A 26,256-nucleotide genomic window follows, 5' to 3' on the forward strand; every position below is an offset into this window, starting at 1 on the left:
GCAAAGTAAAAAGAGATTTATCTTGGGGACTTAAAGGGTGAAAGGAGTTTCACAGTAGAATTACTGGGTTAAAGTTTGCCAACATTTTTAAGACTTTGAGTCAACTTTGCCAAACTACTATGTAAAAGCAGTTGTGCAATGCGATGTTACCTTTTTAATTAAGATAACCTGATTTTACCTTGCCTATTAAAAATGTTTATGGTTTTGACTTGAATCTAGGAAGACAATTAGATGAGATGTTTAACTAGTTGTATGAACTGATACCTGAAAGATGAATGTATCTCTAATTCTTGGTCATTTTTTTTTTCAGTTCCTTTTTATTCATTCTGCACCTACTGAGGCTTTTAGTACTTGAATAAAACATTTCAGATAAATTGGATTTTGGTCATTTCTGTGTATTTTTAAATCAACTAGTCTAGTTCTAACCCTCCTTTCCACAAAACTGGGTCTGTGTTTCCTCCGTTGTATCTACCACATGGTAGATAAAAAGATTTTCCCATGAATGTATAAAACAGATTATTTGCAATTTTATGTAAATTAAAAAGCTACGGGGCTGGGCTTCACTTTGGGAAGCCAAGGCAGGAGAATCAATTGAACCCGAGAGGTGGAGGCTGCAGTGAGCTGAGATTGTACCACTGCACTCCAGTCTGGGCAACAGAGCAAGACTCTGTTTCCAATAATAATAATTAATTAATTAATTAACTTTTTTTTAGAAAGCTGTGAAAATGTAGCAATTGCCAAGGTTAGTTTAAATACTGTCACAGTTGTAGAAATCAAGCATATATTATGGGGAAAGAAATAGACAACAGGTTAGATTGGTCAGCTTCAGTGGCTCACGCCTGTAATCCCAGCACTTTGGGAAGCCTAGGCAGGTGCTTAGCTTGAGCCCAGAAGTTTGAGATCAGCCTGGGCAACATGGACAAACTCTATCTCTACAAAAAATTGAGATCTTAACAATTAGTCAGGTGTGGTGGCATGCAGCTGTAGTTCCAGCTACTCAGGAGGCTGAGAAGGGAGGATCTCTTGAGCCCAGAAGGTCAAGACTACAGTGAGCCAGGATTGCATTACTGCACTTCAGCCTGGGTGACAGAACAAGATCCTATCTCAAAATATAGATAGACAGATGGAGATAGATAGATAGATAGATAGATAGATAGATAGATAGATAATAGATAGATAGATAGATAGATAGATAGATAGATAGATAGATAGGTTAGAGGTCAATGAAATGAAAAATTAATATTAACTAAATTAGAGAAGTTGAATAGAATAATGCTAATTTTGTTGTGAATACTTATTAATGAATACACTTGAGTGGTTCATATTTTCACAACTGTATAAATTCACCCTTTTTGAACTTTATGGAGCAAAAATGAGTGTAAAACACATTTGCAAATATTCTTTAAAGTTATTATATACCTTTTGCTAACATGAGTAAAGATTTATGAATTTCCATTCAATGCTCACTTATTGAATACCTAAAATATATTGTCCTAAATCCTACAGATAATTGAATAAAATATTGCCATTCAAGATGTTCACAGTCTCTGGGGAAGACTATCACACATGGCTGTAACAGAAAGCATCAGAGAGTCATGAAAATAATGACTTGGGGGCAGAGATTATGATTAATACCAATCTGGAACAATTCCTACAGCTTCAGAGAAGAGGCAGCATTTGAGTTGGGTCATTAAGAATGGCCCACACTCTTCTAGGAAGAGCAAAAGGAAATGTGTGTTCTAGAAGATGAAGCAGAATGTTTTTTGTGTGGCCTATTTGTGTTAATCTTTTGCTATTTATTGCTAGCCCTATGTGCCAAGGGATCCAAACAACCACATTTTATCACAACTTGTACAAGTTCTCATACAAAGGAAGCACTCAGTATATATATTTTTTTAATATATGAATGGATGAATGAATAAATGAACACACTTAAAGATCCTTCTTAATATGAGCTGATAACTTTCAAACAAAAATTATATCACATTGAGAGTTGTTTTTCTTTACTTGATAACACCTATGCAATTCAAAAGAAAATGTAAATTTTCTAAACTCTGATTAACATTTGTCTTACCAATCTTTAACTTCTGTGAGTTTTAGTCCTAGCACTTTGCTCTTCTCTTTCTATAATTAATTTGTACACTTTTGTTGGCTTGTTTAAATGCATGAATTAAAATGTATCACTTCTTAAGTTACTCCCTGATTTTGGTCAATTGATTGTATTTACTGTTTTTGATTGTATATACTGGATTTGATCAATTGATTGTACTTACTGTTAATATTGTTTCCCAGCTGCCTATTGGATAAGCTCTTCTTGGTTGAATTACTCTCACTGAATACCTGAATGCCTTAATTTGAACTCATCATGTTCCTTCCAACTTTTCTTACCAATTGTTCCTTTTCTGGATAATTCCTGGGGTATGTTGGACTCTTTTTTCTCCCTACCCAAATCAACAATCAACCCTGGCATAAATTATGTTGACATCCTTCACATTTGTCAACTTTTAGTCACAAGCTAAAACACTTGGTTTATTACCCCAAATAACCTTCATTCACTTTTCTTCAGTCTTGCAGACAGCTAATTGTTCTACATCCTTTCTTGACATAACATAGACACTTTCATGGTGATCACTCATTTACTGATAAAGAAACTTCTTTTTATAAAATATCATTAATTTCTCTCTGATTAGAAAGACCATGATTTAATTTATAAAGTATATAAAATACAGAAAATAAATAAGTTAATTAAAATCATACAAGATTTTAATTGTGTATCATCTTACAGAAAACATTTACATTTTGTTATGTATGGGATTAACATATATACTTTTAAAAAACAAAATTGTGATTCTATTGTATATCGAGTGTATCCAGTTCTTTCATTTATCATTTATGAAATATTTGCCATGTCTTATGATTACATATTCTTTAAGACATGGTGAGTAGAATAGCATTACTTAAAGAGTAATACAGAGTAAAGTCTGAATCTCTTCAGTGGGCTTCTTAGCTATGTGATCTTGGGTAAGGTAGTGAATATTTTTGAGCTTCAGTTTTGTCATTTGCAAAATTAAGATCTTAATAGTTGCAATGAAGATTTAATGACATAGTGCATACAAAGTATGCCCTGCTCATTAATAGCTAGACTACATGTTAGCTACAATTTCTGGTTTCTTATAGCTAGATACTATTTCTTCGTATGGCTACATCATACTTTATTGGACTGCACCCCCAGTTAGACTTATTGCTACTAATTCAATCTTAAACTTTTTGCCTGGCTTTCAGGATTCCTTATAACCTAGCCTGACCTGACTTACTACATTTTTCACAATTTAAATTCTCTCCTCTCTGTAACCAATTTCTTTCCAGTTGCTTGTGTTCAATATACTGACTTTCACCTTATCTCCCTTACTTGAGGTTACCTAGTGTTGTTTGTGTATACAGGAAACATTCCTGGGTAGAGGGGAAAGCTGATTCCATGGGGAACTCAGCAGCTGGGATGTGGCCTCAGAATCAGGCCAAATGAGGGCTCAGTGCAGGTTCTTTATGCCCTGCAGCAACTCGTAATTGGAAGGTTTCTGTTGAGGGCCATCAGCCACTGATAATCAGCTGGGGAAATGAATAGTTCAGTCTTGAAGGGGGCATCTGGTGGCACACCTCAATGTCCATTACACCTGCTTCATAATACTCTCTGTCTTTCATTGTACTTGAATAAGCCTTTTCTCAGCTGTATTACCCAGACAGAGCTATATGCTAGATGTCAAGGCTGAAATATTGAGTTGTGATACATAATGCAATATGCATTGCATCAACAGGAAAAATACTACAGGAGCCAACTGAAAGAGCTAATGATGACCCAATCTGGAACAATTTGCAGAGCATGATAAAGTACTATTGGATTATAATCCAAAGTATAAAATATAATATCCCCCACGAGTTCATATAATTATGAATAAATAATTGAAACATAAATAAATGAGAAGAAGAGATAAATCTCCTGTGTAGAAGAATTCCAAATAATTTATGTAGATACAATATCCTCAAGGAGGTAGAAAATAACTCCTTTCTTCTTAATTGTGGGCTACACATAGTGACTTCTTTCCCAAAAATACTGTGGAAAGCAGCAAAAGGCAGACTAACTTTTCAGTGGAGAAACCTGACAAACACTATCTCATCAAGGTCAACATTGGTAGTGATGCCGTATTGAATTTACAGACCCTTGATATGATGTGATGAAAATGGCACCTTTCCTATGTGGTCTTCCTCCCAAAATCCCATAGCCACAGTCTAATCATGAGAAAAACACCAGGCAAATCCCAATTGAAAGACATTCTACAAAATATCTGTCAAATTATTAAGGTCATTAAAAACAAGGAAAGTCTAAGAAAATGTCACAGCAAAGAGGAAACATGATAACTAAATGTAATACGGTATCCTAAATGACACTCTGAAATACCATGGGGGCACTGGATAAAAATTAAAGAGATAGGAAGTATGGGATTTAGTTGACAATAGCATATCAATATTAGTTCATTAATTGTAATAAATGTACCATACATATGTAAGATACTAATAATAGGGGAAACTGGGTATGGAACACTAGAGGAATTTTCTGTATTATCTTCAATTTTTTTGTAAATCAAAACTATTGTAAACAATTATGTTAAAAAGAAATACTATTACCGTAGGACCCAGCAATTCCACTTGTGTGTATATATCCAGAAGATTTGAAAGCAGGGTGTTGAGGGAATATTGGTATACCCATGTTCATAGTAACATTATTTACAATATCCAAAAGGTGAAAGTAACTCAAGTGTCCATTGATGGATGAACACAAACAAAATATGGTATGTACATTAGAGTATGTTTATTTAAGGCTTTATTCAGCCTAAAAAAGGGAAGAAATTCTGACACATGTTGCCACATAGATAAACTTTGAGAACATTATGCTAAGTGAAGTGAGCTAGTCACAAAAAGACAAATACTATATGATTCCACTTATAAAACTATCTAGATAGTAAAATTTATATAAACAGACAGTAAGATGATGGTTATCAGGGGTTTTGGAAAGAGAAATGGAGGTGGTAGCTTAACGGGCACGAAGTTTCAGTTTTGCAAGACAAAGAAGTTGTGGAGATTGGTTGTATAACAATATGAATATGATGAAGAATATGCTTAAACTATATAAACTGAACTATATGCTTAAAAATGATTAAGATGATGAATTTTATTTGATTTTTAACAATAATTTTAAAAAGCACTATTAAAATTACCATTTTCAATCCATTAGCCTGATGAAATCAATACTGCACAGATATGCTATATCTGTTTCTTTTCAGTTTATGATCCTCAGTGCCCTGTTTGGCTAATTACCCAGTGATCCAAAACAGTAAAGAGGTTAAGTAGGATAATCAGTATCATCCAAAAGTATTTGCAACCAATGCTCATCCAAAAGCCCATATAAAAGTTACCCGGAAACCAGCAGGATGGGATGCTCATGAGAACTCAGGGGTTGAAGGAGAGGAAAACATGGATTAGCAGCATTTTTTGTCATTTTTAATGTCCAAAATAAAGACTTCCTTGAGCTGAGGTCACAGTGCTAATTATATATTAAGGAATATTTGGTTGATATCTTTTATTTCCTCTTTGGAAACAGAACAAACAAACATCCTATTGCACACAGTCTACATTTCTTTCATTTAAAACTCTACAACACAATGACAGAGAATAGGTACATATTTTCCATTAGTGTCCAGTAATGTCTGGAGATATTAGCAGAGTTTGAAGAAGATGGCATTAATATCTGTGCTACATATGGCAGTTGAGTGATTTTAATTAAATGGCAGGTTCACACAATTGAGATTTGTCACTGTTTTGAGCTCCCTTTCCTTTTTCCCACTCTTTTAGATTCAGAGTGTCTTTGACATCAAAGTATATTACAGTTTAATTCCTTTGGTGCTCTTTTTTGGGGGGTGTGGGGGAAGCCAAAACAAACTTCTTTCCAAAAGAAAGCTGTAAGACTTAAGAGTGTGATCACAGATACCTCTTGGGTCCCAATCTGAATTTAGTGTTAAACAAAAGAAGCAAGTTTATACTTTTGCAGATCTTCAGGGAGCGTAGTAACCGTATATTTGGAATTTCATTGTATGTGAACTTCCTTAAATCTCAGAACAACCTGGAGAGACAGATAGGATTAATATTATTGTGCCATTTGGTGAGCAAAGTTCTGCCATTCACCTCCAGGAAAGGAGATGACTACTCAAAATCAACAGCTGATAAATAGATGAGTTGAAACTAGAACTACTAGAACTGAGTTCATTTCTTCTGTCTTTATGTTTCAATGTCTTTACAACATTCTTTTGCTGGTGTATTTGTAAACTATATGAGAAGCAAAGGAGAGAGTAATCAAACTATTTGAAAACTAAGAGTGGCTAACATAACAATGTTGACATTTGGGGGAAAAGATACTTTATTTGAGAATCATAGTGAAATATCTCCACCACATTTCTTGGGCTTTATACAAATTGGAAGTTCAGTTACTGTCCCAGTGTGACAGGTGTGTGGAGAATGGATTGGAAGGGGAATGACTCAGGCCAGGAAGACTAGTGAGAGATGTCATAACTGCTGGAAGAATGGATGGCATGGAAGAAGCTATGACTGGGGAGAATTGAACTAGATTTGCCCATGCAAATGGAATTGGAAGGAAGAGTGACTTGAAGAACATTAAGAGCCTGGAATAGATAGCATTTGATGGTTTGTTAGAAAGGAGTAGGGAAGAGAAGACAGCAGACAACATTGATCCCTGAATACATAATATGAAACTAGACTCTTCTCTGCTCTGAATAACCTTGTATGCAAAGAGAAGAATGTTGACATTACTGGCCCCACATTTAGAAAAAAAAACAGATGATCTTCATAAAATGAAAGAGACATGTCTCATTCATTTTTAACATCTAAGCATTTACTATGTGTCTGCTCAAATATGTAGACTGCCTGAGTGAAAGGGCATCTGGTTAACCCAGTGATCAACTGTGGCCACCTCCACAGAAGTATATATGTAAATGAAAAGAACTCGGTTGTTTTCCAGCTATTTAAAGCTCATAACCAGTTTTTAAATGGTGACTTTTTTTTACATATAAATACCTAAAAGAATATGATCAGAAAAAAAATTCAAGTGAATTTGCTACCTATTCATAGCAAAATGTTATATTGCCTCTTGATGGTGAGGCGTTATGCATAGACTGGATTTTATTGGATTCATTTCTCTCCAACAATTCCAATCACTAGATCTCATGATTAGGAAAACAATGTCCTTGCTCCTTGGTATTTAAATTCAAAGGTGAACAGTTGCAGGGATATATTGCTTTTTAAATCACACATTTGAGAAAGGCTATCATTCACCTAGTGAATCTATTTTCAATGGAAATTTGAAAATATATTAAAAAATCTTGCTTTCTTGTTGATTTTACTATTCAGTAAGAATGTCTCTAACTGTTCATGTTACACAGTTTTAGAGCAAAACACAAGAGAGACTGCTCAGAATACAATTGATGTGTTTGAATGGTGAACAAAATAATACAAAGAAATATATTCCTTATTTATCTGGGTGTATGGAGCTGCTTACTCAAGAAAATTTGTCCTGCTCTTGCTCTCAGAGAAACTGAATAAAACAATTTGGGGAAAGGAATAAAAAAGACAGTGAATGTTGTTTTAAAAACATGTGACATTTGGTCACTAAATTAGACGTTTTTGTCTAAGGAACAACTTGTTCTTTTTTGCAAGAGACAAGAAACTAGAGATGTTTATCTTAATAAATCTTTTCCTGCCTTTGTTTCCTTCAGGAGTCATGCTATACTGAAAAGACACTCCATCAAGAGAACTCTGGGAGAAGCAGGAAACCCTGTGCCAGGGACAGGAAAGATAGGAGTAAGTACATTTTTGTTCCGTTGATCTTGGAACATATGGAATAATATATTGAACATGTTCCTAAAAATATATTTGTTGCTATAAAGCCAGATGACAGCAAAGAAAATGTAAGGTGGGATATCTTCATTTTAGAAAACAATGTAGTTTAATATAAGGTTGATAGAATATACTGTTAATTTCTAATTAATAGCAAACAATACATACTGGGACCTTGAGATACACATTTTCAACTCGTGTCTGCCAGGGATAAGTGATTAGTAGAGGCTGAGTTTGGTTAGATATTTCCACTCTTAGCTGTGCCTATTTAAATGGTTCTCTTAGAGGGGGCTTGCCCATCAGAATGATATTTTGAAATTTATAGCCTTTAAAATAGAAGAGAAATTCATACTGCCTATCAGATCTTATAAACTGACTGCTTTTCTTATTACTACTCTCCTTAGAGACCATAGTAATAGAATTATAATTAGTACATACAATTAAATATTCTTGATGACTAAACCTCAAGTTAATACTTGTTTCAGAGACAGGTTTTTGTGTGCTGGTATCTCACAGATATCTGTCCTATCTATCTCCTATCTATCTATCTATCTATCTATCTATCTATCTATCTATCTATCTATCTACCTGCCTGCCTACCTACCTATCTATCATCTATCTATCTATCTATCTATCTATCTATCTATCTATCTATCTATCTAGGACAGATATCTGTATGTACTCGTACTTGCCTACATCAGTAGTGCATCCTTTGAAAACTGAGGCCACATTCATATTGCAGTCTTATTAGTATTTCATAAAATTGTTATCAGTTTGTACCACAGGAACAGAAAACCAAACACCGCATGTTCTCACTCGTAAGTAGGGGTTGAACACTGACAATACATGGACACAGAGGGGAATATCACACACCGGGGCCTGTCAGGGGGTGTGGGGTAAGGGGAGGGATGACATTAGGAGAAATACCTAATGTAGATGGCGGGTTGATGGGTGCAGCAAACCACCATGGCACATGCATACCTGCACATTCTGTACATGTATCCCAGAACGTAAAGTATAACAAAAATAAATAAATAAATAAATAAATAATATATAAATGTTATCAGTTTGGTAAAACTTGTATTTGAGGGCACCTGGATCCCTTAGTGCTACATTCTCCTACCCAGAGTGAGAACCTTGCTTCTCCACTGCAGCTTAGGTGACAGACCAAGAGAACCCAAGGTCAGCTGCAGCCTGAGGGGAGGCTCCAAAGTTCTTCTCCCCCTCTCATATTCCTACTAGAACAAAACTCCAGGGGAGCAGGAAGGAGTGGAAGACATTACGTTTGGTTTAGGCTCATTGCCTAGTCTTCTTAAAACTAGTGTACAACTTTCCTATTAACCCTCCATGATTTCGTTTAAACATTGACAATAGGTTCATTTCCATGGCTCACCAGAGCATTTTCACTTTGATGTGAAAATTTAAATTTATGTCAACATGTCTAAAAATAAATTTAAGAATAACATGTCCTAATTAAAATCTACTTTTATTATAAACTAATTTCACACAAATAATTTTACCCAAACCATTTATGTTTCTACATAAACCACTAGAATCTCCGTATGAGAACAAAATAAGTAGAATTATAAATACAAATTAATTTTATACTTAAGGAAAATTAAAACTAATATATAAAATAATTTATTAGGTCTATATTGCGGGCTGAGTATACAGTGATTTATAAGCATAATCTTATTTAATTCTCACAATAACTCTATGAGGAAGGTAAGGAGGCATGGTTATTTCTTGTGATACAAGCATACTTTGCCAAATGCACACATTTAGCAAGTGGGTGGTGAGTTAGGACTTGAGCCTAATTTTGTCGGATGCATAAGCCTATGTCCTTGACCAGCTTGAATAGAAATGTTTGGTGGGAGGTAAAGCACTATGTTTAAATGACTATAGTATCTTATTTTCATCAGCTATTTATAATCAGTTACTAGAAATACACACTCTTAAGGAACAAATTATCCCTATACTCTATGAATTCTTTGAAAGAGAAAACATTTTTCTGATTTATTGATTAAGAAGCACAATACTAAAAAAGTAAAAGAAAAAAACAAAACTAATAAAAGTATCACAAAAAAGAAAATCATAAAAATTCATTGAAATACTAGCTAAAGAATGTAGTTATCAATAAAATAGAATAATACAACACATGGTGTTTATTCTAGGTATGTGAAAGTGGTTCAGTATCAGGAAACTTATTAAAGTGATTTCATAATCTTAGACCAAAGAATAAAACCCCTATTTTAACTTCCAAATAGATTTCAAATGACCTTTGATAAAATGCAACCATATTTCTTTTAAGAAAATACACATACATGTAACGTAGTAATTTAGGAATAGAGAGATGTCATTAAAATACAAAAAAGTGATTTCAACAAAGCAGAAAAACCCTAGTAGCTTACTACATGACCAATTTCATCACTTACAGTTAATACCATTTAACAAATTTTAATCAATGCAATAAATGTTTTAAAAGACTAATATTTTCTGCATTTTTCCTATATATGCTAGGAACTGTTATAAATGCTTTACAAATATTAACTCATTTAATCCTCACAACAATCCTAGGACATATGGACTATTATCATTCTATTTTACAAATTGGGAAGCTGAGGCCAAGAGATGCTAAGTAACAAGGCCAAGGTCATGAAGCTAATAAGTAGTAGAGCTGAATTAAAACTCTATGGTTTGACCCATGAGTCTTTAATCATAAATACCATGTTATGCTGCCTCTCAAAGGTGATAATTATTATTAAAAAGGTTACATTTTTTTTGCTAAAAATATATATTTTACTAAAAATCCCAAGAAAATTAACTGAAGAACCATTAGGGTAATGAACTTTGTTAAGTAACCCTACAAAAGATAAATGTGTAAAAATCAGTTGGTTTTTCTATGACAGCAGCAAATAAAAAACATTCAAAAAACTCATCATAGCAATTAAATATTATATAGCTATGAATAAACTGTTAAAGAAATGTACAAGACTTAAATTAAGAAAATAATATCTATAGAGAAATACAAGATAAACAATTGGCTGTTAAGTGTGTTATGCAGAAAAAAAATTAGCAGTAATGAAGGTTTATATTATATTCTTGGATGAGAATAATAGATGTTGAACAGATGTTAGCTTCCTCAAATTAATTTATAAAGTTAGTACAATTTCATTTAAAATCCCAAAAAGGACTTGGGAGAGAGCTTGGCAAAATGATTATTAAAATTCATCTGGAAGCATGGACAGTCTGGAAAAGGTACATTTTTGAAAAAAGAAGAAAGATGAAACTTGCTATTTCCCTGTATTAAAGCATATTAAAAAGTTATAATTATTAAAACTGTGTGGTACTATTTACTAACATAGAAACTTAGAGAAGCCAAGTCAGTCTGAGAAAACCCTAAACAGATCAAAGCACATGTAAAAGTAATGCATAAGAAAAACCACATTTTATGTTGATGGAGAAAGTAGTGACTCTTCAAAAAGCACAACAACAATAATTAGTTAATATTAGGAAAACATGTAAATTTGGATATTTTATTTATACAATATACAAATAACTTGTCAGCTTGATAAAAGCAGAACAACGACCGAGACATAACTGGAGGAAAATAGATTGGCAAATAATTTCATAACCTTGTCTAACATGACATTGAAGGCACAAATCATAACTGGAGATTGATAGACTTAATTGTAGATATATTAAAACTTCTGTACATATAAAACAAAGAAGAGACCCAAATAGCATGAACCTAATAAATGTTTGAAAATTGCTCTTCCTTGATTTTTTGAGGGGAAATGGAATTAATAAATCAGTAAGTCCTTACTAACATTCCAATATATTACTGTTTGATGGCTTAATAAAGCAGAAATTGTTCTGGGATAGTACTAATTTGCTGTTTTATCTCCTGAAGGCACACAGCATCACAGAAGTTTTTGCGTGAAGAATATATAGTATGTCTTAGTTAAAAATAAAGATGAAGGCCGGGCACGGTGGCTCATGCCTGTAATCCCAGCACTTTGGGAGGCCGAGGCAAGTGGATCACAAGGTCAGGAGATCGAGACCATTCTGGCTAACACAATGAAACCCTGTCTTTACTAAAAATACAAAAACTTAGCTGGGCACGGCGGCGGGTACCTGTAGTCCCAGCTACTTGGGAGGCTGAGGCAGGAGAATGGCATGAACCCAGGATGTGGAGCTTGCAGTGAATGGAGATCACATCACTGCACTCCAGCCTGGGTTACAGAGTGAGACTCCATCTCAAAAAATAATAAATAAATAAGTAAATAAAGATGAAGTTCTAGAAAAGACCAGTGATAATATGGAAAGTTGAATTGTTCCACCTAAAAAGATCAATTAATTTGGCTTAGAGTATCCAAGAGAGTAGAGGATTTCAACCAGACAGTTTTATAATTCTTACATGTGCCAGGGCATTTTATTTCAGTGGAAATTATTTGCAACCACCTTGAGTAATCTCCGAATTAAGATAACACGCTAAAATAAGTTATCTCTAATAAAAATGAAATAATTCAATTTCTGTCTTGAGCTATGTGGTAGATAACTACAGAGTAGTGACACAATGATAAAATTTGGAGAGAAATGTTTCCTGTTTTATTGAAGTTGATGATACAAGAAAGATTGTTTGTCTCCTTCTAGAGTACCTCTGCTCCTTCAATGCTGGGAACTCAGAGGAAGTGTGAAAGGAAAATGTATTATAATTAATGACTAATAATTTTTTTAAAGTTTTAATTTAGGTAAAATAGTCAAGGTTATACCAGCCAGTACTATAACAATCAATTAACACTAACAAAATAGCAATTTCTGTCCCAGGCTGTATTAGCATTATTGCTAGACGCTGAGCTCCAAATATATGCTCATGGAAAAGAGTAACCAGTGTACCCGTGAACTTCCTAGTCTGTTCACATCCAGTCCCTATCCATGATTCTAGCCAATGCATTGACTCCTGTTCACTGCTAATCCTCCTGAGAGCACTCACTCTGCTTCATGTCCTCTTGCTAGCAGTCTTTCAGCTGACAGGGAATCTGCTCCCCTACCTGTGTCACCCTTTTGTTTCAGGGCTCAAATTGCCCGAAGTTCTGCTTTTAGCCATTCATCTGTTGCCTTCTAACCCTGACTGTTGTCCCTGTATTGAGTTTGGTACCTCAACTCTTTTTATCCATTCACCTTAAAGAGTTATTTTCCCTCACTTACACAAGGACTGGGACTGTTAATAAGTGGCTTTTTGCCAGGCAGGTCTTGGTCCTAAGGGTTTGGCTAACAGCCATCATCATAGTCCTTCCTATAAGAACTTTTACGCATTCATGAAGTTATATCCCTGGCAGATTCATCCTGCTGGCTCAGGAGACATGCCTAGAAGTGCCTGAAACCATAAAAAGACTACAGAATAGACCTTAACTCTAATACCCTTACTAAATAAACATTGATTTTTAAGCATGTATCTTTATTTGTCCATAAATCTACATTTAGTACATATATTATTTGACCACCACCAGAAAAAAGTCTGGAAGTAGTCAAATGAACTGTGTAAAATGTTTTCTTCTTCTCTTAGGTAATAAAAGCAAAAGAGAAACCTAGCCATTTTGTTTTAAGCACGACTAACCAAATCAAACAAGCATAACCCTAAACATAAAGAATAAACCTTGTTACTGTTCGTGCTAGCCAGACTGTCAGTTTTTGAAGACTGTCCAAACACTGTAAGCAGTGAATTCTGGAGGGGAAATGGAAAACAAAACAAAACAACCAACAAACAAAGGAGCAGAACACACAGACACCCTTGTCAAGGAGAGTAAAGGGAATATATACAAAGAATGAAGGTGGTCGTTAACAGATTAACACTAATTCTTAGTGATCAAAGTAATTGTCAATTAATGTTTGCAATGTGCCAAACTCATTTTCTCATTTCTTCATTCAGTAAGTGTTCTTTGAGCATTTACCCCGTTTACCCTGTGCCCTGCACTGTTGTGAGCTGTGGGGATCGGAGCTAAAGACACTGCAATTCTCCAGAGTCTGTGAATCACTAGCATGGAAATTCTGAACTAGAGAAAAATTGACTAGAGGAGTGTGAGGAGACCCAAAAGGTGTTATATCAGGAGTGGCTGATGATTTACTTTGTGGAGGTCCTAGAGAAGATGTGCTAACTTTCTTCAATTATGCCAGAAATATCATGTCAAAAAAATCTGTGTGATTGAGAAGGCAAAACTAGATTTGAGTGGATGGAATTAGAGGAAAAAACATTTTTGCTTAATCAAGGGAAAGGCTGTCTGAAATTATAACAAGCTACCTCTGATAACTGAGTTGGTTGATCACAAGTGGGAGGATAAGGGGTTGGTGTTGGGGGTGGGTAATTAATTCATCTCCAAAGACAAAAATTCTAGGGTCTGTTGTTGAAATCATTGATGTGGGAAGGGTTCCTCTGAAGACAATACAGTAAGGGACTATACAAGGCTGCTTTTAAGTTAGACCTACCAGCTTTGTCATTTACTCTTAGGCTTTGACCAAATCTCTCATCTCTGATCCTTAGTGACTACATCAGAGAAAAGGAGATAGTACATGTCACAGGACTGTGGTGAGAAGAGAAAAAAATGAGTGTAAATGAACTAATTCAAAATGATTGCCATATAGTGGGCACTCAATAGATGGTACTCAATACATGGGAACTAGAATGTCATCTTGGGAAACACTTGGACTCCCTTAAACAATCCAGAAGTTTAAAATGACACCCACTAAGGTAAAAAGTTCCTCTCTTTGGCCGGGCGCAGTGGCTCACGCCTGTAATCTCAGTACTTTGGGAGGTCGAGGTGGGCGAATCACGAGGTCAGGAAATCGAGACCATCCTGGCTAACATGGTGAAACCCCGTCTTTACTAAAAATACAAAAAATTAGCCGGGCGTGGTGGCGGGCGCCTGTAGTCCCAGCTACTCGGGAGGCTGAGGCAGGAGAATGGCGTGAACCGGGGAGGCAGAGCTTGCAGTGAGCCGAGATCATGCCACTGCACTCCAGTCTGGGAGACAGAGCGAGACTCTGCCTCGCAAAAAAAAAAAAAAAAAAAAAAAAAAAAAATTCCTCTCTTCTTATTTGGGATTCATAAAAACAAAATGTTTCTAAAATGTACAGTGAGAAATACTAAACATATACAACATTAGAAAAGCTGCCAAGACAATTGTTCTACTTTGTTACCATTTCCTTATTATTTACCTATTCTTAGTTGCTGGGAAGATTTTTTTAGCTCAATTTCTACTTTGTATTATTCTAAGAGACCTGTACTGTCAACTTCAGTTTGTCATATCAAAGGAGATCTTGGACAACATGTTGTGTTACATGTTCAAAGAGAGCCTGCTCATGCAAGTTGGATGAGTTTGAAAGTTGCTAGGGTTTAGTTCTAAGTATCTGTGTTGTAATCAATTCCTATTTTTCAATCATGTTGTTAGTATCAACTGTTCCATAATTAGAACTAGCCAGTAAAAAGTTCAAAAGGACTCAGGTGGTGAACTACATTGAGATTATGCCAACATGAGACACATAAAGCAGTTAGTGATTGCCTGTGAGAACATTAACTCAATGGACTGCGGTTCACTTCTCACATGCTTACCAGCTGCAATAATGAATATTTAAATAAATAAATATTTCAATACTCTTGGCTCACTTTTCCAGGCCTATCTTTGATTAGTTTCACCTTCTCTTTGTTTTCTTTTCTTTTTTTTTTTTTTGAGACGGAGTCTCGCTTTGTCGCCCAGGCTGGAGTGCAGTGGCCGGATCTCAGCTCACTGCAAGCTCCGCCTCCCGGGTTTACGCCATTCTCCTGCCTCAGCCTCCCGAGTAGCTGGGACTACAGGCGCCCACCACCTCGCCCGGCTAGTTTTTTGTATTTTTAGTAGAGACGGGGTTTCACCATATTAGCCAGGATGGTCTCGATCTCCTGACCTCGTGATCCGCCCGTCTCGGCCTCCCAAAGTGCTGGGATTACAGGCTTGAGCCACCGCGCCCGGCCTGTTTTCATAGTCTGTGTTCTGTTTTTTGTTCATGTAATTCATATTATATGAATATGAATTCAAATAATGAGACATTTAAATAATGAAGAACAAAGAATAAAATCAATTTCCCACCTCCCAGAATTGACTCATTTTATTTTATAATGTCTGCTTAAAACCTCCTTTATAAAGAAATAAAATGCAACAGTTAAGTCTCCTCGCAGAAACTCCTATGAATTAGTGTGCATTGTTTCAGTCTATTTTATATTTTCACTCATCTATTTATACAACCATTCCAATATTTAGTCTTGATCTGTGTTTTTTAACTTACAAAAATAATATCACACGTCTTTCCAAAACATTGTTTTTGAAATATATACAGATATATATATAGTTCTAACTCTGTTCTCCCTGTGAAATGTATATTTCACTTGGTAAATGAAACACTTCATTTGCTATTCACATCTAGTGGCCTTCCCTACTCCTAAATTGGGCCCATGGATAGCAGAACGTTATTGCCAGAAAAGTTAGAAGAAAACATCATTCTAATTTATGGCTTTATATATTACCAACACTGGGAACTTTTGAAAATGGCAAAAGCTAAAATGGAGGGGAAGTCAGGAGAATATGGTTTCCCAGGCAAACCACAGTGAAGGATCAGACTGTGTATGAAGAAAACAAAGCTATGAGAGGTGATGTGACTTTCTGGTGTTAAAGCCAAATAATCAGCAGGCCACTCATGTAGGGTTGTTTCTGTTTCCAGAGCGCTTATACAAGCCACACCAAAAGTTAACTTCGAGGCATTCCCTGTCATCACTGATATATATATATATATATATATATATATATATATATATATATATATATATATATAAAATATATTTTTATATATATCAAATATATATATATATATATATATATTTTTTAGATAGAGTCTCACTCTGTCGCCCAGGATGGAGTGCAATGGCACAGTCTCAGCTCACTGTAACCTCCACTGCCTGGGTTCAAGTGATTCTCCTGCCTCAGCCTCCTGAGTAAATGGGACTACAGGCCCATGCCATCACACCCAGCTACTTTTTTATTTTTAGTAGACACTGGGTTTCACCATGTTGGCCAGGCTGGTCTCAAACTCCTGACCTCAGATGATCCACCCACCTCAGCCTCCCAAAGTGCTGGGATTAGAGGTCTGAGCCACCTGGCTGTTACTGATGAATTTTGAATTGAGCTTCAGCCAATCACAGACACCCAGATAGCTGATTGGTTGTATAACAAGAGACCTCCCATTGAACCGTACACAAATAAGGGAAATGCATAACTACAGTGAATCAAGTAATGTTTTACTTTATTTCCATGTTCAGACTGTAAAAGCCCACTGCTTAGGCTGCTAGAGCAGAACTTTGTGACAGTTTTGAGTGCTGTCTGATTCATTATTCATTATTTGCTTAAATAAGCTGTTAAATTTATTTTGTCTAAAGTTGTTCTTTTAACGCTGGGTTACATAGCTAGTTAATGACCATCCTTGAAATATCCAGCCCAAATCTCAAAATCAAAATATTGCATGGGGCAAGAGATAGAAAGCTTTTCTAGTTCATTGTTTGTTATTATGGTGTTTATGTTTAGAAAACACACAGAGAGCTAAGATAATAATGCAGTCTTAGAGCCACCTCATTAGAAAAATGAAGTCTGATACCTTGCTTTCACAATGGCTGGTAAGAGTATAGGCTTTTTTGTTTGTTTGTTTGTTTGTTTGTTTTGAGACAGAGTCTCACTTTGTTGCCCAGGCTGAAGTGCAGTGGCACGATCTCAGCTCACTGCAATCTCCACCTCCCAGGTTCACGCTATTTTCCTGCCTCAGCCTCCGAAGTAGCTGGGACTACAGGCGCCCGCCACCATGCCTGGCTAATTTTTTTTGTATTTTTAGTAGAGACGGGGTTTCACCGTGTTAGCCAGGATGGTCTCGATCTTCTGATCTTGTGATCCCCCGCCTCGGCCTCCCAAAGTGCTGGGATTACAGGCGTGAGCCGCTGCGCCCGGCCAAGAGTGTAGTTTTAATCTATCATTGTTTCCTTGCGCTTGCTATCTCACATACCAGGTAAAGCTATTTGCTCCCTCTTCTCACTCTGTCTCATTTGTCCCCTTAGGTAGGAGAATCTGGTCTGGAAAATCAGGTGTTACTGATGATCAGACATCATCTCTTTTCTAGTTACTGTCAGCTTAGTTTTGTCCCACAATTGTCTTGATTTCCGGCTAGTGAATGAGTGTGACATCTCTTTAAGGTTTGGGTGTGCCAATGTACTGGAGACAGAAAATTGACTTACTAATTAAACCATAGCTTGAAACTTGCATGTTCAATATAGACCTGTAATTTCCTTCACCTAGGCTTGGTCTCAGGTATTCTTCATAGTAAATGTTATATTGCTATTGTATCACTATGATTCATGGTGTTAGGACACCAAATTCCTTATTACATCTTTATTTTAAACTTCTAAACTAGTATAGCTCCTAGGATTAAAAGGATTGCAGATTTTTAATTTTTTTAAAAAAGAGGCAGTGTTTAGGTATACCTGGTAGGGGAGAGAGCAAGCATTAGGAAAAATGAATAAATTAAAGCTATACTGTTACCAGCCATTTTGAAGGCAAGGCAAAGCTTTTTCATTTTTCTAATGAGGCAGCTCGAAGAATGCATTATCTTAGTTCTCTACATGTTTTCTAAATGTAAGCAGCAGCATAAGAAACAGAACAAAGGAGTAGAGAGCTTTCTATTTCTTCCTCATTCAATTGTTTGATTTTGAGATTTGAGCTAGGTATTTCAAGGACTGCCATTAACCAGCTATGTAACCTGGTGTTAACTAGTAAGTTTTACTCACTTCAAATTTGTTGTTGTTTCTCCAAAACGTTTTACACATTTATAAGATAAATAAAATCAGCATTCTTAGAAGGCAGCTATGATCACCACTCTACCACCAATGTCACTAAAATCAGTATTCTTGACTACCTGCTGGAAATAAAAACGTAATTGCTAAAATACTCATTATAAATTAAGTGATACATGACAAGTAAAGATCTATCATGTGTTAAGTTTCAAGTTTCACCTAATGTTCTTAATAAAATAATGGTAATTTGAATTCTCTACAAATATGTTCAGCCTATAATATTCTGATTTACAGATGCTTGAGAACACATAATATTTTCTATTAACTTAATGTCAAACTATTATCCTACCTTGCAAATAGCATAGAAATTTTAACTATAGTCATTAAAAAAATCAAATTTCATTGGAAGGGAAGTGTAAATGTATGCTTTTTAAAAAACACATTAAAAGTTTGAGGTTATAACTTTCATAAAGATAAAATCACTATTTAAAAGCTGCACATACACTGATTATTATTGTTTGTTTGTCTTAGAAGATGTATCTTTAAATTGCTGGAAGACATCATGAATATTTTCATTGCTAATTATTGTTTAAAGCCTTTAGTATACGTCAGTTCTTTTTGTGTGGGTATGGTTGCTGTAGTGCGGCTTAATAAAAAACAATGCTTTATATCAGTGAAAGCTCTTCTTTGGTTTAATTTGGGTTGTGGTTATATTGTTTTTTCATATCATGTGAGCTGACTGCAAGGGGTTAACCCAAAATGAGTCACTTCACTTAAAATTATTCTATGTGTTAGTTTGTGAATTCTGTTGTCAGTATTTAAATGTATATCATAGTTTAATCATATCACATAAAGTTGTGATTTCAGAAATACTTTATATTTCTTTTGCTGCTTTTGCTTGTGACAATTGACCAGCCCACCACATAGAATTTCTTAGTCTTTTTAACACTATGTGAACATTTGAACGGACCAGAAAATTTTATGGAAAGAACACGAGACAATGGAAGTCAAATCTCTATTCTATACCTTGTTTTGCCCCTTTCTGGCTGCAGGAGCCTCAGAAGTCATTCAGAGATGCTGCAAAGTGCAGGGGATCAAACCATTGACTGCTGAATTTGAGTCTTACTTTTGTCATTTATTATTAACTGTGTGACTGCTGGTAAATTACTTAATCTCTCTGTCTCTGTGTTTTCATTTGTAAATGGTATTAATATTAGTGCCTCTCCCCCAGGGTTATTAAGAAGATTAAAGCAGTTGATATTTGTAAAGTACTTGGAATATTGCCTGTACAGTTAATTGTTTAATAACATTTTAATGTGATGTGAACTCATCAGATCTGATGTCTACAAACAGTACTTTGAGTCTGAGAATTGTATCATTTTAAGTGTTTCTTGCTTTTGCTTTTAATACATCTTGAAATTATTAGACTGATGAAAACATTGTTTCTATGTGGAGTATTAATGATTCTACAGCTAATACTGATTTTTTTTTGTCATTTGTTTTAAATCAAGGCATATTTGCAGAAATAAAGGACTGCTTTAAAAATTAAGCAAAATATTCATATATCTTAGAGTTGTATGGACTGTGACAGTTCCTATAACTGGGTTTGGGACTTGTTTCTGCATTAGGTACACATTTTGTTTACCTGCTAAAGGGTTAATGTCATTTATTTTATTTTTCAACTTTTGTCTTTATAACTGTGTTATTAGATGGCAGACTGTTTGGAAAGCTGAATTTGGTTATTGCTTTTCAGTTCTATATTGCCAGTGAAAATATTCTGCTGTTTATCACTTTTCTTTAGTACAGGTTGTTACATGACTTCTATCTTTTACAGTTATCATACACACATAACTCTTTCTTAAATAATCCACAATCTGTTTTAATTATGCTTGAAACCTGTTAAGTTGGAATATTTTATAGGACAAAGAGTAGTGTAACATTGTCAGTATAAGAATTGGTGGTAGAGGATAGGGTTAGTTTGTTTTTTAATGACAGGGCATGGTCTCCAGTGTGAAAGAGGTCATTGGAATTGGAACTTGATTCCACTGATGGGAGAAAGTCCAGCCGAGCTAGTAGGCTCATTATCTGGAGAGAATAATGATGTCAACAGGAGGCGGTCCTGGCAGATAGGGGGTTGGAGTCCACTAGGACCAGCAAGGTGCAGCAGATGGTGTCCCAGCAGGTGGATGGGCTGTGGTGACACAGAGTCTGGAAGCAGACAATATCCAGGCAGATAAACAGATAGATCTGTTCACAGACTGTGGATCCCATGGATTGGGGCTGAGGCTGGGGCCTGAAATACAGGCCCTGGGAAACCTGGATAGACTAGCACAGAGGCCAATCTTGGAGGGAGTAGTGAACTACATAGGGCATTAAAGCAGAGACTCTGTTATGTGGCGCCACAGGTTAAAGGATACTTGTGATATCCTCAGCTTTGGGGGTTATATGGATTGGAAGGATACTGGAGCTGGAAGCCAGGAAGGTCTTTAAAGATGCTGACTTCCATATTCCTTAGTGCAGACTCATGTGACTGTCACCTTTTGAAAACTGAAAAACTCAAGTGTGTTAATACAAAATTGTGCTTTACTTTATTACTGATGAGGAGATTAAAAAGTAACTTTGATATAATCAGCCTTGCCTTTTTTTTTTTTTTTTTTTAAAGGCTGTCGTAACCTTCAGATGAGACTTAACTTCCTGCAGTTGAAACTGCTCACATGGGGCCTAGGTGAAGTGAAACATGCAATATGGAGGGGTTATTATTCCTTATTCTGCTTAGATTTATCCTTAGGAAGAGGTTATCTATCTAAGAAGAAAGTATAAAATGAAAGAATTAGGAAGTAGGTCTTTGTTTTTGACTGAAGCTTGCTTGTAATAGAAGAGAAAGGTATGTGGAAGTTGCTGAAATTAATTTCCTCACAATAATATGAGTGTTAACTGGCTTTTTCCATGACAATCATTATTTGGGGGAATATCAGCCCCAGTTACATTATTTGGGAATGCTCTGCGTCAAACCAGGGACTTCACTTCTAAGAACTAAGAAAAGATTGAACATTGACTCTTTTGCTTGAGTCTTAGCATTTAACAACCTTCTATTATTGATCTTAGACTTTATGTGTACCCATATATTTGTAATCAAAGAAAAATGAAACCCTTAAAACAAAATCCAAGCATTCTCATGCTTTACATTTTGAAATTAAATCTCTAGTTGATGTCCACTTTTAAAAAATCTAAGTTACTATGAAGTTTCAAAGTGCTATCATTGTTTTTCCAAGTACTATTTTCTATAGAGGAAAAAAATCCATGTTTCTTTTTATTAGATTTTCTTTACATTAGATTTTCTTTACAATGGTGAATCTTGTCTAGAGAAAGAATGCATTCATTTATTAAATAGAAGTCAATTTAAGCAATTAAAATAAAATAAATGTTTCTGCCGTAAAACCTAGCTTCAAATTCTCACCTGTGTGACTTTGGGGCAAGTAGTTTATTATGCTGGGTTTTAGTTTTGTATCTCAATTTACGCCTTCTTCATAGAAATACTGTATTTCTAGTACACCCTTGGGAATCAGGATGAATGACAAAGCTTTCTTTTTTTTAATGGAATTTTTCTTACTGAAAGTCATTTTAGTATGTTCCACTTTTACATGCCCTCACTAGCTATATGCAATTGTATCCGTCAGGCTTCCACCAGAGAAACAGAGGAGAAACAGAGAAACAGAACCACTAGGAGATATACATTAAGAAACTCATTGCAAGGAATGGGCTTAAAGATTCTATACACTGGCAGAAGGGTAGGGTGGAAACTCTGGGGCAAGAGTTTAAGCTTCAGTCCACAGGTAGAATTTATTTTTCCTCAGGAAAACCTCAGTTCTGCTCTTAGGCCCTTTCAGATGATTGAATCTGGACCACTGAGTTATTGAGGATAATCTTCCTCACTTAAAGTCAATTGATTGCAGATATTAGTCACATTTATAAAATTCCTTCACAGAAACACCTAGATGAGTGTCTGATTGATTAACTGGGGACTAAAGCCTAGTCAGGTTGACGCATGAAGATGATCACCACATCACAGTCCATACTTTGTCAGCTTTAGACTCAGGCACATTTCCTGAAACCATATTTAATCTCAAAATAAAGAACATAGCAAAGTTACTCTTCCACCTAATGCGATACAGCTATCCTGAAGCATGTTTTCCAACCCAAAACATGGTAACCCTTTCCCTACAAGAGGATTCAATGTCATTCACTGTTCTCCTTGACATTCTGTAACTTAAACATTGTAATGTAAAGTTAGCTATTATTAATATATTTTATGTTAGATCATAATCACTTAAAAGAGGGAAAGAAAGCAAAAATCTTAAATATATGTGCACACACATTTCTAACAAAATAAGGGATACTTAAAAATTCCTGTCCTTGCTTCTACAACTGGCCATGTCATAAATGGTCAATGCTGGTATTTATGATTCCCTTCTTCCGTTACCCATTTCATAATTCTCTGCTCTTAAGCAGGCACCTCAGCTGGTTATGGTTCTTAGCCTGGCGGGGTGACCCAAACCTTCATTCCTGAAGGGGCTGGGCCATTAGCAGTCCTGCCTGAATTGAAATATTGTGGTTTTCTATTGGTTTTCTTCACAGAATGTGGTAGTAATAAGAGATGCCCTAAGGGATCTCCTGTGTTTCAGACATGCTCATCCTTAACTCCATTGCATGGTATAGCCCAATTTCCCCTTGGTATTCAGGATTCACCACTCCAACCAACATAGTAATTTCTTCCTTTGCCTGTTGATTCAGAGGTCTGGGGAGCTCAGAGTGACTGGCGGCAGCCTTAATTCCCAGTTCAGTGGAATCCTTTTGTCTCCTAGTGGAAGCACACCTCCCTTTGAAACTAAGACCTCTCCACCAGCAAAGCGTACGGTTGTGGGGACATGAAGCAATTTTTCTCTAGTGGATTGCTAAGCGTAATAGTTATTGATGTCACTCTCGTTTCCACCCCTTGATTGTTGGATTCATGAATCCTGGCTATAGGAGATCAAGCACCACATATTAAGCATATACATTTTTAGATTTTTTAAATTATACTTTAAGTTCTAGGGTACATGTACACAACATGCAGGTTTGTTACATATGTATACATGCGCCATGTTGGTGTGCTGCACCCATTAACTCATCATTTACATCATTTTTAGATTTAGAATATGTACAGCCGCCTAGAGGATATTTCCAGAGCCAAGCAAAATACTGCTACCTACTTGGCACTATGACTGAGTCTTCAAAGGCCATTCCACTGTTTTCTATTATGCCATCTAACTCAGGATGATGGAGAACATGGTAAGATCAGTGAATGAGAGTTTCTGTACTTCATTTGCTGTGAAGTAAGCTCCTTGATCAGAAGGCATGCTGTGTGGATTACCATAAGCATGGATTAAGTATTATGTAAATTCATAGAGGTAGTTACAACAGAAACTTTACATGAGGGAGAGTAAATTTATATCCACAGTAAGTGTATAATTCCAGTAATAACAAAGCAGAACTTTTTCCAAGATAGAAGCAGTCTCATATAATCAAGCTGTCACCAGGTAGCTTGGTTAATCACCCAGGGAATGATACCATACTGGAGGCTCAGTGTTGGTCTCTGCTGCTGGCAGATTGGGCACTCAGCAGTGGCTGAAGTCAGGTTGGCCCATCTCCAACTTCCCTGTTGAGTGGAAGTTCATGTTACTGAGCCCATGCGTAAACTTCATCCCTCCCCACGGCCACCGTTCACAAGCCCACCAGTCAAAGACAGCAGTGGCTGGGGAAAGAAGCACAGTATCCACAGAATGGGTCATTCTACCCATTTGATTATTAAAATTCTCCTCTGCTGAGGTCATCTTTTGGTGAGCATTTACACGGTACATGAATGTTAGGTTCTATGTCCATTTAGGGATGTCTATCTACATACCTCTTCTCAGCTATCCTCGTCACCAATTTTTCAATCATGTTCCTTTTAAGTTGATGCCCATCTCCAAACTGTTGACCACAGCCCATGAGTCAATATAGTCTTATACCTCTGGCCATTTCTCCTTTCAAGTAAAATGAACACCCAGTTTCACTGCTCAAAGTTGAGTCCGCTAGGAAGACTTCTCTTTAGCACTGTCCTTCAGATATATATGAGAAAGGGGCTCTAGTGCAATCTCTCTTTACATTCGGGTGGTATTGGCATATCATGCAATACCATCTGTAAACCATTCTGAAATCTTGTTTCCTCAGTCAAATGATTGCAGGGAACTCCTCAGGAGACCATAGTGTTGACTAGTAGGGAGAAGGTAATGGCAGGAGTGGGGACCGTGGGCATTTGGGTCACTTCCTTATGTAAATCACTTGAGCCTATTTCAGGCCAATCATATATATACTACTTCCATTTGATATTGGGGTACGGCTGTACATGCCCAACGTTAAAAGGCTTGGTGGATAAGACAACAACCTTTTAATGATGGGTAGCTTAGATTTCATAGTAACTTGGTGGCCCATGGTGAGGTGTTCAGTTTCTGTATAGACCCAGTAGCAGACAAAAAGCTGTTTCTCAAAAGAAAAGTAGTTGTCTTCAGAAGATGGCAAGGTTTTGGAACAAAGCCTCAGAGTGTGCACTGTGATTCACCTTCAGGGACCTGACAAAGGCTCTGATCAACATCTCTATCTGCTACTGGCACTTCAAGCACCATCATCAGATCTGATTAATCATATGTTCCAAATGACAAAGCAGCTTATATGGCAGCTTGGACTTGTTATAGAGCCTTCTCTCATTTGGGGAATCACCCAAAACTAGCAGCTTTTTGGGTCACTCAATAAATCAGTCAGAGTAGTACACCCAAATAAAGAATAAGTTGCTTCTAAAATCCAAAGAGGCCCACCCACTTGGCATTGTGTTTCATTTTTGGTTGCATGAGGAGCCAAATGCAACAAGTTAATCTTTATTTTAGAAGGGTTATGTCTAACATACCCCATACAACTAGATCCCTGGGAATTTCATTGAGGTGGCAGGCCCTACACACAACAAGTATATGAGTAAATGAGATGTGAGGGGAATCATCACCCCTGCATCCTTCAAGTCCTCAATGGTGGCATTAAGCTCTGTAGTCCCTCTAGGAATACAGATTTGCTTCTGATTTACTCTTTTTCTAAGTGGAGACAGTTCTGGTGATTTCTACTTGGCCTCACTTCATAGTTCAGTAGTTTTTTAACTCTTGTTTATATATAGATTAAGAATTTAGTAGATTACCTATTTCTTTTCTAGAAACACCATCATCAACTAGCCAATTCCACAGGTCTCCACAAGTTAGACTATTCTGATTACTGCATTGACTTTGCTGTTCACTGTGTAACCACATCAACCTTGTCTTTGATGATTAAGGCTGCCACACGGCCTCTGCCACCCTGGGAGCCAATTATCCTTATTG

At 36.2% G+C, this 26,256-nt stretch overlaps 1 protein-coding gene across 8 annotated transcripts in view; it reads left to right on the plus strand.

The window, feature by feature from the left end:
• Window positions 1–26,256, plus strand: part of LOC105465531 (cAMP-dependent protein kinase inhibitor beta) — a 248,641-nt gene that overhangs the window by 143,161 nt on the left and 79,224 nt on the right. For 7 of the 8 annotated variants that reach the window (XM_071096376.1, XM_071096375.1, XM_071096377.1 and 4 more), the window contains one exon: window positions 7,839–7,923. In XM_071096376.1, coding sequence (XP_070952477.1) covers window positions 7,839–7,923 — 85 coding nt within the window. Of the gene's footprint in view, window positions 1–7,832; window positions 7,924–26,256 lie in introns of those variants that run through there. The other variant, XM_011713977.3, reaches the window with a different exon arrangement.

Source organism: Macaca nemestrina, chromosome 5, assembly GCF_043159975.1.
Source record: "Macaca nemestrina isolate mMacNem1 chromosome 5, mMacNem.hap1, whole genome shotgun sequence".
NCBI lineage: Eukaryota > Metazoa > Chordata > Mammalia > Primates > Cercopithecidae > Macaca > Macaca nemestrina.